This window comes from Choloepus didactylus, chromosome 2 (assembly GCF_015220235.1).
Source record: "Choloepus didactylus isolate mChoDid1 chromosome 2, mChoDid1.pri, whole genome shotgun sequence".
In the NCBI taxonomy this organism is placed as follows: domain Eukaryota; kingdom Metazoa; phylum Chordata; class Mammalia; order Pilosa; family Megalonychidae; genus Choloepus; species Choloepus didactylus.
The window spans coordinates 3,937,398-3,953,080 of record NC_051308.1 but is presented as its reverse complement, the minus strand read 5'-3'; the positions used below and the strand labels follow the sequence as shown (position 1 = coordinate 3,953,080).

General features: G+C 44.1%; 1 protein-coding gene across 4 annotated transcripts in view; it reads right to left on the bottom strand.

The window, feature by feature from the left end:
• Positions 1-15,683, bottom strand: part of ESR1 (estrogen receptor 1) — a 388,242-nt gene that overhangs the window by 271,537 nt on the left and 101,022 nt on the right. For 3 of the 4 annotated variants that reach the window (XM_037819617.1, XM_037819644.1, XM_037819633.1), the window contains exon 2: positions 3,762-4,292. In XM_037819617.1, coding sequence (XP_037675545.1) covers positions 3,762-4,222 — 461 coding nt within the window. In that variant the 5' untranslated portion in view covers positions 4,223-4,292. Of the gene's footprint in view, positions 1-3,761; positions 4,293-6,258; positions 6,368-15,683 lie in introns of those variants that run through there. The other variant, XM_037819625.1, reaches the window with a different exon arrangement.

Sequence of the window (15,683 nt, the reverse complement as noted above, 5' to 3'; positions counted from 1 at the left end):
ATATACAATCTCACCTGACAAAATTACGAATGTGCCATTGTTAATGGAAGTTTGACATCTTTTATAGTTTTTCTTGAGGTCAATTTCCTGACTTTACCTTTTATAACCATAAAACTATAAGAAATCAAAATCCTGAACCTGAATTTTCTCAAATTATGAATGCCATGTCCTAAACATTCACAAAAGTAAATAACTTACAACTCTCACCAGAGACCAAAATTAACTAAGTGTGAGAAAGAAGATCAGAATAAGTGGCAATTATCCTTCTGGGTCCTTCTACCAAGCACAGGTACAGACCACGCAGAATAGGTGAAAATGAAATGGGGATTGAAGATGTGATTCTGTTTTTGTCCTAAAACACACTCATTCCCAAGGTAATATGCGGCTACTTGGACTAATCTTAGACCAGCACAAAAAGTCAGGTAATCAGTAACAATTTAAATGAATGAAAAGAATAAGACCTGAAAGAAAAGGTGCTAAAATATCACCTAAATACAAGGAAAGAATTATTGGAAACTTGAAAATTAGCCACTCAAATCTCTCCTTGGAGATTAGCCTCTGTTCAAAGTTGAGAAATAGTTTTAAATTATCACTAATGGGCAAACCTGTCATTCAAAACATGCAGACAACCAGCACACAAATTACCAGGGCACTGAATTTGATGTAAAATTTGTATATTTGTCAAGCTTTTTTTGAGTAGTGAATACTGAATAGTAAAACCCCAAATGAATGTGCAGCATTAAATACCTAATTTGAATTTTTTACTTGGTGGATATGATTAAGTTTCATTTTTAGGTTTATTCAAAATTCCTAAGTCGTTTGAAGTCTAAAAGGGATCGCAGCATAAGATGACTCCCAGTTGCCCTCATCATTAAAGGTTAATGAAATTTTAGGTAAGGCCCATCTTGCAAAGTCATAGCTTGCCCATCAGCAAATTGATACCCTGCTAAAGATTCCCACATGACAATCTTTCTCACTTTATTATATGTGCATAGCAGTTTTGCATATTACATTTCTATTACATTTCTTCTTACATATAAATGCAGCTGCATATTACGGCTGATGGAAAAAAAGTACCGATAACATCCTAATGCTAAAGAGTGTGCACTTCACATAAATTCTCTGAACATTTCAGTGGAACATTCTAGTGGACGATCCACACATAGCACCATTTTATAAATGCAGAAGTATTAGAAATACCAAAACTGAATCTAACTCACCTAAAAACACCAGCCTAATTTACTGGGGAAAAAAATATTGGGTTTTCATAGATAAAGCAACCAGCAACTTGCTTGATTTTTCATTCTCTACTGAACATTTTGTTTTCTACAGATACATTTTAGGCCAGTTTTCAAATGTCTTTGACCACAATCCACAGTAAGAAACACATTTTAAATTACAGTCAGCAGAGACAAACATGTATAACTGAAGCAGAATTTTCATGAAATGAAACTTACCTTCACTTTGTATCATGCACTCTGATATTTTCTATTATATCTTTTTTTATTTTATTCCTTTAAAAAAGTTATTCTAGAATTGCTAAATTGATTTCCTGACCCACTGGGTCATGACCAGCAGTTTGAAAACACTGCTTTCAGCCCCCAAAACTTTTGATAACTTCTTAGGAAAATGAAAGGCTCCTGAAACAGTCTCATTGATCCTTTTATTTCTACCCACATTATACAAATAGGAAAACTGAGAGGGAAAAAATACTAAATAATATCAATCTATTTGAAACAACTAGATTGACATCTTTTATAGTTTTTCTTGAGGTCAATAAAGACTGCTCTCTTCCTCTCTAGGCAAAAGAGGCAGAATTTAAACAAAAGAGGACAAACATTATGGGAAATAAATGACAAAGGAAAAAATGGTTCTTTTAAGACTGAACTTCCACAAAGATTCCAATTTGTAAGAGTTTTTTACTTAAAGTTTCTTGTCTTTTTTTTATTATTCTAAAAAGTATTTGAGTATCATCTAATGTAAAAAAGTTTAAGATGGGACATATTATAATAACATCTGCCACCAGGATGATGAATAATTTTGAATAAAATGTGATTCCCTTTTCTTTGACCAGGCTCACTTTATAATTACTAGCAAGGCGGTAAATAATCCACCAAGGAGCACTCTCATTAGTGTCCATTGAAATTCAGTGGCATTAATTTGCAATAAAAGAACTGAAAATTAAACGGAAAAGAAAATAGTTTCTGGAGTCCACCAGGAGGTTATGGAATTTCATCACACCAATGCCTTCCTTCCCATCAAGGAGTTTAATATGCTGTATGAATTAAACTTAATCGCTATATTTTGTTCTTCCTTTAAAAAAAAAAAAAAAAAGTGGGCAGAAGAAATTTTTGTGCTCTTTCCATTTTAACCCTGAATTAAAACAAGTGAAATTAACCTGAAATATGCCAACCTCTTAAAGCTCTGTTCATTGTCTTTTAAGCAATACTTCGGATTGGACCTGTTGACTCCGGGGCACTCTAAATTTCTCTAAGGGCTGAGCTGTATGTTAAATACCCCAAGGGTGTGTCCTTCAGTATCTCTGGGCAGAACTGCATCTTAGCCCTGTTTCTTCTGCTGCAAATATCTCTAAAAAGAGAACACTGAACTGCAAAGGGTCCAGGCTTCTCAGTGCAGAGAGGGCTGGGGGAGGGCAGGAGGCAAGCCCAGGTGCCAGGATGTACAGGCGGGAAGCGTCCCCGCCACGTGGCCCCCCAGGCTTCCAAACCCACTCCAGGGGTCCCTGCCCGGGAACACCCTCTTGGGCCCTCCAGAGACCCACGGAGAGAAGAGGGGAAGCTTTCAAAGGAAAGGGGGAGCACAGGAGGTGGGAGATGAGGGAGAAAGGGCAATCTATGTTACAGAAATAAAGACACAAAATAGTAACCATTTAAGTCACAAACGTGTCCATCTGTCCGGGGCGGCCAAAGCTGCCACTACCGCGCTAGAGGCGCAGATCCCACCTGCGGATTCTGCATTCTCTACCTGCTAGGCCAGAAATGCAACCCAACCAAAGCTTTAGCTTTGTTGCAGCGTGTTTTTAACGCACGGAACACCTATACGTTTCTCGCTGTCAGAAGTCACATGGTAGCAAGCAGCTCCCGCACGGCTACAGCCAGATCACTCAGAAATCAGAAACTTGTTGAAACCCATTCAACTCATCCAGCGCTCTTCTGAGCAGCTCAATTCCGTCCTAAAGCCTTCCACGTGGGGTGTGCGGGAGAGTAAAGTGGAGGTGAAGAGAGTGTCTTCCTAAACAACAACCCTAATAGTGATAGCGTGCGTTTTCCCAAGCCGAGATTCTAGAGGAGAGGAAATTTTTCAAGCAGAATTTTTTTAAAATAACTATTAATTCTCCTGAGCTCCTCTAACCCCAAGTACCTCCAGCCCTAAATACCAAGACACGGGACACTGACTCATGCTTTGGGGTTTGCCCTCACCCCTCAAATGACTGCTGCTTTGTACGGTTTTTCGGGGCTTGTTGAGTTAGGAAGCACACGGTGTTTCGGATCTGCCTCTCACTCCGTCGCAACGATGCGGAGAGCAGAGGTGTTGTGCGTTTGTTTTTTGAAGCTGCCAAGCGCAAGAACTGGAACGCGGGATCCGTAGGGATCCTCCGGCTGGGCTGAGTGCCCCGGGCTCCCCGCGCGCTCCCTCGGGTCCTGGGGCTGCCCGGGGTGCCCTGTCTGCGGTTCCCTACCCCATCCCACCACTACCCTGAGCACCCCGATCCCACCCCACCCGGGATCCTGGCACAGTACCTGTAGTACGCCGGGGGAGCAGCCTCGCGCACGGCGTAGGCTCCCTGCTCGCCGTCCAGGTAATAGGACACCTGCTGGCCGTGCGGGTGCAAGAAGGGCGAGAGCGGCGGCGGCGGGTGCAGCAGCACTAGAGGGCTCGGCGACACGCTGTTGAGCGGGGTAAAGCCCCCCAGGCCGTTGGCGCCGAAGGCGGCGGCTGCGTCGGGCCCAGGGCCGTAGGCGAGGCAGGACTGGCCGTAGACCGGCGCGGGGGTGGCGGCTGTGGCCGCGGCATTGAGGTCGTACGCGGCGCCCTCGGGGTAGTTGTACACGGCCGGCTTGCTGCTGTCCACGTATATGTCGCCCAGCGGCCGCTCCAGCGGGAGCTTGAGCTGCGGGAGATTCAGCGGCTCCAGCTCGTTGCCCTGGATCTGGTGCAGCAGGGCCATGCCGGACGCTTTGGTGTGGAGGGTCATGGTCATGGTCAGTGTCCGCGGGCGAGGCGCTAGCTGTTTCCCCACGTGGCAGAAGGCTCAGCAGCCGGCGGGCCACCTGGAAAGAGAGCAGAGCGGCCAGTGAGAGGTGGCGCCGCGCACGTCCCTGCCCCGGGCCGGCCCCGGCCCTGTCCTGCCCCGCGCGGCCAGACTAGCGAGTGCTGCCCCGGAGCGCTCCGCCGCGGTGCGCCCCGTGTCTCCCACTTTTAAGTACTGGGCTTCCCGGCTCATATGCATTACAAAGGTGCTGGAGGCCGGCCAGGGCTGTTGCCTCGCGCTGACATTGGCTTAAACATCACTCCAGGCACAAGGCGTTTTGGAGCTATCCCAAAGAGCAGCTTCCCTGAACTTTACTTGACTTGTATTTCAGAACCGAGGCTGCATTTCGCTCCCGGCGGGGTAGGGGCGGGGCGCAGAGGGCTTTCCTAAAGGTGGCCCAGGGGAGACGCAGCTTAAAACGAACCCGGCAGACTGAGCCGGGTATGTAACTTTGTCGCTGCCTTATGTGCTGGGGAGCCAGAGACTCCGAACTATCTCTGTTTGTCTCCCTTTCTGTTTGATTCATTTTCCTTGTTGGCCAGAAATATGTAGTGTGTACATAGAATGACCCTGGGGAGGGCCACTGTGTAACTGAGATACGGCAGATAGAAAGGGTGTGCGCTTGCCCATACAGCCAGCCAAAGACAGCTGCAGAGACTGATGGGGGACCCTGGTGGGGAAGGGGGCGGAGATTCAAGGTGTACGTATAGGCAGAGCCACATTTTGCAATCAGAAGTCTGCTACTGGACCTCCACCTCCTATCTGCAAAATGCTCCCAAAGTGGTCTCACCATCTGACAGTCTCCCAGCCCTGCTGTGTGCTTCTGTTGAAGCGCCAGTGCTATACTCGCTCCCATAAGGGTTTCTCATGTGAACGATGATTCACAAAAACCTATAGTTTGGCGAACACGGGTGTTCATGCCTTCCACAGGTTATGCAACCCAAACTTCAGAAAGCTGGATCCGAAATATGACCTTTTCATAATGGCAACCTCTCAACCTCCAGTCATTGATCAGATCTTTGGCAAATATGTTACCCTGTTGGTGGACCCAACAAATTTTTAAATGCAATAATATTATTTCTCTTCTTCAGTCCTACAATTGAACTTTTTCGGTTCCCTTGGGCTGAGATATACAGAAGCAAATAAATAAATGAAAGAGATATGGAAAAAAGTTTTGAACTGAATTAAAAGCTAAGCATGCACACATATACACATATGTATTTGCATATGTACACATACATATATATACGTACATACATATATTCAGACATATATACACCTATTAATGAAACAAAAGATATGATAAATATATGATGCATCCATAATCTTGGATAGTTTATAGTTTTTAATAAATTTCCTTTGCTCCAGCCTAACAGACTCCAATAAGACCATTAATGTTTTGCTTTAATTGCTATCCCAAACACCCTATAGAGTAACTGGCAAAATGCTCACGGCATGTACAAACATTTTATACCAATAAATACACATTTTATCTAATTCTTATAAAAACAGCCAGGCCATTTTTTAACTATATGCAAATGTAGCTGATTTAATATGAAGCCAAAATTGACTTAGCTCCAATAATTATAGATTGTAAGCAAAGAAAGAGTTAAAAACACACTAGGTGAATCACAGATCTTTTTTTTTTTAATGGCCAGCAACTATTACTTTCCAAAGCAATTTCTTTACAGATGATTTCGTTTCAGTAAATCATTTTCAATTTTCCAATGTCTTAAAAAAAAAAAAAAAAAAACACGTGCAAAAGCACTCTACAGGGCTCTTAAAAATCTGAACCTACCAAATTGTACATAAATTGCACAAAGAATCCTACAAGTCCTGAAAAGAAAAAGGAGACACTCACGTGTTCCCAAGAAGAACTGCAAATCCTCTTCCCCCAAGGAGGAGACAGACAAACACTGGCCAGAAAGGTAAGTTGCTTTCTCAAAATGCTAAAGCTATGAAGGGAGAAATCAAAACAATCCTACCCTGCTGGTTCAAGAGCGTCTTTCCAGAAATGCTCCATGGGCTTGAAGAAGTCAAGGGCCGAGACAGGGAGGCTGAAGGCAGTAGTGTGCTCCCTGGCGCGAGTGGCTCTGCATGTGAGCGATCAGAGCGACAGAGCGTGTGGATGTGTTTGTGAGTGGAGTGGCAGGGATTGGGGCAGCAGCGGTGGGCAGGGCACTTGGCAGCCCCTCCTGGCAGACACAGCAGCTGGGCTGCTGCACGGAGCTGATGAATGGCTGTGGGGAGTGAGGGGAAGGTTGCTTTCTGCCAGTGGAGAGCAGTGTGGCATAGCTAGAGTAAACGTTCTTGGGAGAAGCAAAACTCCAGCCCCCTTTGCTCCTTAGCCTCAGAGCCTGGAAAATGCCCTGCGTTTTCCCCTGCCTTGCTAAGCAAGAGGGAAAAACAGGGCTGGCTGGAAATCATAGACTTAACGGCTAAAATAGAATGCCAGTCAAAAGTGTATGGGTATCAAGTTTACAAAATGCGAGATGGGTGGTTTTTCCTGAAGAATATAATTTAACAATAAAAAGCCTTCTGGGATACACTTGGATGGAAAGCCTTGCTGGCTCCAGCCCCCAGTCTCGGAACACACTATTGCCATGCCGCCCATCACACTAGGAAACCAGACTTTGGAATAAATGTTTTGGCATTCTAGGGATGTGTTTCCAGCTGAAATGCAATACTTCTCCACCTTGTTAACCAAACCCACAAACCCTTCTACAAATAGCTCAGTTGACTTCTTTCTGTAAACATGAAAAAAAAAAATTAGTAAAAGCCCGGAGTATGAAGATAGGACAAAGGTGGGCAACTTTGTTTTAAAATGATGGCTTTCGGGTTGACCTAGCACTGTTCCTGGGGCAGGGGTCTCTCGTTTTCAGTGGTGCCTGCATGGGCCCACCAGGTCCTGAGCTTTTCTCCTCACCGTGGTACTGACACCCAGTCACAAAGTGCTCCCAATGTACCCGTGCCCAGGACATGGGATGCCCAGTGGAGCCTTGCACTACCAGACAATATCCACCACCTTGGGTATTAAATTACTCCAATCACAGTGCCAGGAGTGGCCAGCAGTTACCAAGAGATTTAGGAGTGGCTCTTGAGACCAGCATAAAAAGTAAAAATAAAATAAGCCACCAAAATGTTGTTGATGTCATAATGCAAACATATATTCTGTGCTTTGAAAGACCCAAATTATTGCAATATTGAAGCACAGAACTTCCTGCCCAATCAGCGACAGGGACAAATGTTGAAAATAAAGGCTGTTATCCTTTGATGGTCACATTGGTCAATACTGACTCCTCCTTTAGGAAGGGAGGGGGAGGGGAGGCAAAAGGAAACAGGAAAAGGGAGGGGAAGAGAGAAGAGGGAGGAAAGGGGAGTGGAGGAGAACAAAAGCACAGAGAAGGGAGGGGAGGGGAAGAGAAGGGAAGGAGGGAGAAAGGAGAGAAAAAAAGAAGAAAGGCAGAAGAAAGAAAGGAGAGAGGGAGAAAAGAAGGGAAATCTTTCAATATTCACCTGTAGTAACATAGGAACGAGAAGAAGCCAAACTGGCTCTTTATAGACCTTGATTATTGAGACTTAACTAATGAAAATTAATCCAAGATGCCCACTAATGGCAATTTTCTTTACCACTTGCTGCCCAGCATTCTCTTTCCTCTTCTAGGTAATGCTGCTCCCTGAGATGTGGGGAAAGCTGGTGAGAAAGGGTACCACACAACCCTGATTTTTCTTCTCCAGCCTGTGGAAGGAACCTCACTGTTGGGCTCTCAGCCTTCTCCTCTTCCCTCCCTCTCAAGCTTGAGACATTCATCCCAGTTGTGGCTTCAACTGGCACTACCAGATGAAGAAGGGCAAAGTCTGTCTCTCTAGCCCCACCTCCAAATGTATCTCCAAGCATTTCCAGCAGTTCTAGCTTAGGCTTGGCTGGTTCAAATTATGGGTCCCTGTTCTGTCTCTCCAAATGAGGTGTTCTTCTCAGGTTCCCTGACTCTGTGCACAGCCTCACCTTCCCTACAGTTGCCTTGGTTTAAAAATCTCAAAGTCCTCCATGGGGTTTCTTCCTCCTTGCTGTCCATACCTAACCAGGGACCAATTCCCAAGCATTCTAACTTTGCAATCTCTCCCTCCAACCCTCCTTCCCATTCCACCTCTGTCATCTTCTTTCACCTCCTTGCCTTTCTCCTGAGGCTTCCAATAACTGCTCTGATCCCCTTCCTCTCCTCACCCCCATATTCTTCCTCTATCCTGCTGCCTATATATTGGCTTTACTGCTTCAGGATCCATCTGCCCATGATTCAGTTCAACCCTCAACCCAGGTCATACCTCCCCCAGGAGCTCAGGCCTCCCTCCCTGCTCCTAACCTTTCTTTCTAGTCCATCTCCTCCAACGTGTTGCTGATGCTTCAGCCAAACCAGCATTTGCTCCTGGTCCAGCACTCAAAGCTCTCCTTCTGTGGTTTTCTCTGTGCCTAGAACCACCACCCCACCCCATCCCTACTTTCCTGGCTTGTCTGAGGAAATCACACCCATTATCTTAAGGTCTAACCCAATGTCGTTCATGATGCCTTTCTTTATCCCCTATTCAAAGAGAATTTCCTCTCTTTAGAACTCCTGCAGTATTTTGTTTTCACCTCTCATGCATTTATAACATCCTTCCTTGAACTAGAGTTATGTATACATATTTTTATGCTCTGAAGCTCCTTGAGGACAGGGTCTGGAGAAAGTTACTTTAGAATTCTCTGGGTGCTGAATGCAGTGCTCCATTTCCGTCATCAACTGTGTGCTAAATTATTAATCCAGATACTTAAAAGGACAAAATCAGATTGAATCTATCTCAATCACCATCTCTAAGAGCTAACTTGCCATGTATCATTCTACCATTTTCAAAACTCTTTTTGCTAAAAGATTATCTTTGTGAGGCAATAAAGTTGAATACATATAATCTTGAGGATTAAGCTGGCAATTCTCTGCAGCATGATTCCCAGGAGAGCTCTGAATTTTTAGCTGTGAACCAGATAATACTATGACCAAACATAGTTCCTTCTCTGGCTCCATTAAAAGCTTTTTACGTTTATCAAAACATCATCTCTCCCATGGAAACACAAGAGAAAATGAATTTGGAAATATCTCCAAATTAGACTACTAGGAATGGATCTCTCAGCCATGGAGGCCTGGCCTTCTTCAAATTGACCATTATACTGAATATAAATGCTTTGTTTGGGAGTTGGGTTTTTGAGTGTTTATTTGACACCATCAGTTTTCCTCTAAAACTAAAGAATAATGAAGAATTTCCTTCAAAATGCTTTTAAATTTCTGCTTATTTTAAAAATAGTTTGGCCATTTGTTTTATGAGTTTTCATTTAGCTCTTAGACCTTTTTCACCTGGTTTTGGATTTTTGTTTTGCTTTGTAGTATAATCGATATAGAGTAAAAGGCACACATCTTACAACCTGATGAGTTTGGATAAATGTATACAGTATTCCCATGCAAGGACTAACCCAGTGAAAATACAGAGTATTTTTACTACTCCAGAATGTTCCCTCTGTACTGTTAGTCAATCAACCCTCCTCTCCTACAGGTGACCACTGTCGTGATTTCTCTCTTTTTTTTTTTTTAAGTATCAGAGCTGCAATGAAGGCAAACAGGACCAAAAGGGGGACCAAAGGCTTGCAATCCCACAGACCAGCACCACAAATAACAAATACAGATAAGTGACTGCACAATATATCTCCAAGTGGCACAGAGAGCTGACAACAGAGCGGCACACGGGAAAAATTCACCCACTGCACACCAGGGACCACAATCAACAGGAATATGCCACCAGCACCACACAAACACAAGGGACAAACAGCCAAGGGCCGTAAAGAGCCACTGGGTGCCCCAAGCCACGAGAATCATCCAAAATGGAGGTTCCAACCAATTGCATAGCCCATCAGGTGTGGGCATGAGGCTTTACCAGGCCGTCCTCCCTTAGTGACACCCCATTGCCTGGGAGGGGGTCCCTCCAAGGCCACAGAGCTTTACCATCCCTCTATTCACAGACCTTTTTAAGTATAACAGGCTTTTAACATGATCAAATGTTACCTAAGCGTGCAAGTTGATGAGAAGCCACAGAAATTCAGTGTTCTTTAACATGTTTCTAAACAGCCTTTTCTTCTCTACTGCCACTCCAAAAAAGAAAAAAAAAAAAAATGGTATTATTTAGAAATTGAGAATAAAGCCCAAGTTCCTTACTCCTGCAAACCCTGAGACCTCAGATGTCATCTGGTGGCTTCCTAACCAGAAGTCAATGAAGATAGCTTGAATTTTTGATCGTCAAGCAGAATGGCTACTCTTTATTATGAATCTATGAATAACTGAAATTCTGTTCACCGGCTTAACACAATTTAGAAATCTTCATCGCACATTTTGTTTGAAATTTATTTTTAAAAATATTTTAGAACCTCTTCATATAATGAACCTACATGTGGTAGAAGACAATTTAGAGAGTTCTTTCACTGTAAGTGCCATGAGTGATAAAAGAATTCCAATTATTCCAACTATTGTTACACTGTGTCCCTCTTCTTCGCTTTATCTGTTATTTGCTTGAGGTCTCATTGCCAACTTGGGGTGTTATTTCTCTGTGGAGAGCAATACCCAGATTGTGCCTAAAATCACTCTTATTCAGATAATCACTCCTCTGTAATATTAAGGAGGGCTTTTGCATACACACAACACACTCACCCACACTCCATACCACAAACATTATCAACCAGGAACCAACCCCAGTCTCAGGGCCAGGGCTAGACAATGACAAAAAGGGTGATTCGTGCACGTTGAGCCCCATGGGTTCTCTCTTCCTCTTTTGTTACTGCACACATCTGGGGAGCAGGCTGTCTCCTCTTCTCCCTACCCAGGATTCTCTGCACTAGCCAGTGCCCCTCCCTTCTCACAAGTGCTCAATTACCGTCACCCTCTATCCTAAATCTCACCCACTCTCTGGCCAGGGAGTGTGGAGTGCTACATTTATGAGCATACCAATGAATGACTCATGTATACAATTCATTCAAAAATAGTGATTACCTACTGTGTACCGGGACAGCTTCTTAGCCAAAAAATAAACAAAACAAAATGCTCACTGAGCTTTTCTCCTACTTGAAGGACCGCCTTAGAAGCTCGTCTTCCTGGATCTGTCCTCCTGTTGGTTTTCCTCGGGGTTCAGCCACCAGGCCATCTTCTCTTCCCTGTTCTCTCTCCCCCCGGAGGGTCCCAACCACTCCAGGACATTTAAGTTTCATCTTTGAAGACTTCAAAATAGAACTCTCCAACCAAGATCTCTTTCCTGCTTAGGAGATCCATATTTCTGGATACCTCTTGGACATTTTTACTTGTGTGTTTATTCATTCAAACAAATATTTATTAAGCACCTACTATGTCCTAGACATTTAAAGCTCAACTTGCTCCAAATTAACTCGTCATGTCCCCATTCCTGCTTCCCCCACCTGTTTCCTATCTCAGCAAATGGCATTCCCATTCATTGTGCAAACCCAAAAAATCCAGCCCTGGGCCTGGACCCCCTTTGTCGCTTCATTTGTTTGGACTTTCATCAAGTCTTTTTATTTTTATCTCCTTGATCTACTTGAATCCACTCTCTTTTCTCATGTGCACTATTATGATCAGGCCTCCACCTTCTCTCCCAAGATCACTGCCTTCTATTTCTTTCTTCCACTATCCACTCTTTACACCGCAGGAAATGTAGTCTATCTCAATAACAAAACCACTTGCATCTTTCTCCTCATTTTTCAAGTGTCCCCACCCACTCTCCCACGGGTACTGTGCTCCTGCCATATTCAATTACCTTCAAGCTCCTGAAACCCTCTAGACCGTCTCTGAGTCTAAATATTCACATATGCCATTACTCTGCCTGGAATCCTCCTTCCACCCATTTTCATCTGACTTACTCCTACCCATCCTTCAAATCTCCCTGAGACATCACAGCCACCAGGAAGCCCTCCTTGATTTCCCATTGGAAAAATTTCCCACTGGTGCTCTTATGAATGCCCATACCTCAGTAAACATCCCCAGCCATAACCTTTATCACAATGTTGTAAACGAACTGTAAATTCAAAAAAGGCACTCAGAAACTGTTTTTTTTTTTTTCAAAGTAATGAGGCCAATGCCTGACGTGCGGTTGTCCCCAACAAATGTTACTTGAATAATGACTGTTTAAACCCCTCCCAGATATCACATTTGCATTTTTAACTGACTTCCTCAACAACTTAACTCAAAAGGGATAGTTATAATGGCTGGAATTTTGAGACAGAGCTTGAAGGAAAATTCGGGTTCATATTTTCTAGAAAAATTCAGACTTCTTATCACATTATAGACTATTAGAATTGGTCCCTTTAGGGGTTGTCAGACCCAATCTCCTCATTGTACTTTGTAAAATACATCATTGTAAAGGCTCAGAGAGGCCACGGGTCACATGGCTGGATAACCTGGACTAGATCTGAGTCTCCAAACCTACAGGACATCATTCTTTCCACACACCCACTCCACCCCTGTACCCACCCCACTCCAGACACTGCCTTCTTTTTACTTTTAGGGTGGATGCTCAATATAAATTAAATTAAAACATAATCTTAGTGGCTCAATGGGCTACTCTTAGAGTCTTAAAAATCACCAGCTCTTTGGAAAATACAACAAAACTGCTGCCACATTCCCAAGTCCCAGGTTAAGAAATGGGGAGAAGAGTTTGAGAATGTGTTTAAAACACTGAAGCAATTTGTGTTCAGGAAAATGACTCGCCTTCTAGAACATGAAGAAATGAATTATCAATATCCCTCATATAAGAGTTAATTTAGGAGGCGGGGCAAGATGGCAGACTGGTGAGCTGTATGTTTTAGTTACTCCTCCAGGAAAGTAGGTAAAAAGCCAGGAACTGCGTGGACTGGACACCACAGAGCAATCTGTCTTTGGGCATACTTCATACAACACTCATGAAAACGTGGAACTGCTGAGATCAGCGAAATCTGTAAGTTTTTGCGGCCAGGGGACCCGCGCCCCTCCCTGCCAGGCTCAGTCCCGGGGGAGGAGGGGCTGTCAGCTCCAGGAAGGAGAAGGGAGAATTGCAGTGGCTGCTCTTACCGGAAACTCATTCTACTGATTCAAACTCCAACCATAGATAGACTGAGGCCAGACACCAGAGACTCTGAGAGCAGCCAGCCCAGCAGAGAGGAGACAGACATAGAAAAAAAACAACACGAAAAACTCCAAAATAAAAGCAGAGGATTTTTGGAGTTCTGGTGAACACAGAAAGGGGAAGGGCGGAGATCAGGCCTTGAGGCGCATATGCAAATTCCGAAGCAAGGCTGATCTCTCTGCCCTGGGCACCTTTCCTTAATGGCCCTGGTTGCTTTGTCTATTAGCATTTCAATAACCCATTAGATCTCTGAGGAGGGCCGTTTTTTTTTTGTTTTTTTTTTTTTTTTTTTTTTTTTAAATCCTTTTTGCTTTTTCTAAAACAATTACTCTAAGAAGCTCAATACAGAAAGCTTCAAAGAATTGAAATTTGGGCACGTCAAGTCAAGAGCAGAACTAAGAGAGCTCTGAGACAAAAGGCAATAATCCAGTGGCTGAGAAAATTCACTAAACAACACAACTTCCCAAGAAAAGGGGGGTGTCCGCTCACAGCCACCATCCTGGTGGACAGGAAACACTCCTGCCCATCGCCAGCCCCATAGCCCAGAGCTGCCCCAGACAACCCAGTGTGACGGAAGAGCTTCAAATAACAGGCACACACCACAAAACTGGGCGTGGACATTAGCCTTCCCTGCAACCTCAGCTGAATGTCCCAGAGCTGGGAAGGGGGAGCAGTGTGAATTAACAGAGCCCCATTCAGCCATCATTTGAGCAGACTGGGAGCCTCCCAACACAGCCCAGCAGCCCAGAACTGCCCTGGGGGGACGGCACTCACCTGCGACATAGCACAGTCATCCCTCAACAGAGGACCCGGGGTGCACAGCCTGGAAGAGGGGCCCACTTGCAAGTCTCAGGAGCCATACGCCAATACCAAAGACTTGTGGGTCAGTGGCAGAGACAAACTGTGGCAGGACTGAATTGAAGGATTAGACTATTGCAGTAGCTTTAAAACTCTAGGATCATCAGGGAGATTTGATTGTTAGGGCCACCCCCCCTCCCCGACTGCCCAGAAACACGCCCCACATACAGGGCAGGCAACACCAACTACACACGCAAGCTTGGGACACCAATTGGGCCCCACAAGACTCACTCCCCCACTCACCAAAAAGGCTAAGCAGGGGAGATCTGGCTTGTGGAGAACAGGTGGCTCGTGGACGCCACCTGCTGGTTAGTTAGAGAAAGTGTACTCCACGAAGCTGTAGATCTGATAAATTAGAGATAAGGACTTCAACTGGTCTACAAACCCTAAAAGAACCCTATCAAGGTCAGCAAATGCCACGAGGCCAAAAACAACAGAAAATTATAAAGCATATGAAAAAACCAGACGATATGGATAACCCAAGCCCAAGCACCCAAATCAAAAGACCAGAAGAGACACACCTAGAGCAGCTACTCAAAGAACTAAAGGTGAACAATGAGACCCTAGTACAGGATATGAAGGAAATCAAGAAGACCCTAGAAGAGCATAAAGAAGACATTGCAAGACTAAATAAAAAAATGGATGATCTTATGGAAATTAAAGAAACTGTTGACCAAATTAAAAAGATTCTGGACACTCATAGTACAAGACTAGAGGAAGTTGAACAACGAATCAGTGACCTGGAAGATGACAGAATGGAAAATGAAAACATAAAAGAAAGAATGGGGAAAAAAATTGAAAAACTCGAAATGGACCTCAGGGATATGATAGATAATATGAAACGTCCGAATATAAGACTCATTGGTGTCCCAGAAGGGGAAGAAAAGGGTAAAGGTCTAGGAAGAGTATTCAAAGAAATTGTTGGGGAAAACTTCCCAAATCTTCTAAACAACATAAATACACAAATCATAAATGCTCAGCGAACTCCAAATAGAATAAATCCAAAAAAACCCACTCCGAGACATATACTGATCACACTGTCAAACATAGAAGAGAAGGAGCAAGTTCTGAAAGCAGCAAGAGAAAAGCAATTCACCACATACAAAGGAAACAGCATAAGACTAAGTAGTGACTACTCAGCAGCCACCATGGAGGCGAGAAGGCAATGGCACGATATATTTAAAATTCTGAGTGAGAGGAATTTCCAGCCAAGAATACTTTATCCAGCAAAGCTCTCCTTCAAATTTGAGGGAGAGCTTAAATTTTTCACAGACAAAGAAATGCTGAGAGAATTTGCTAACAAGAGACCTGCCCTACTGGAGATACTAAAGGGAGCCCTACAGACAGAGAAACAAAGACAGGACAGAGAGAC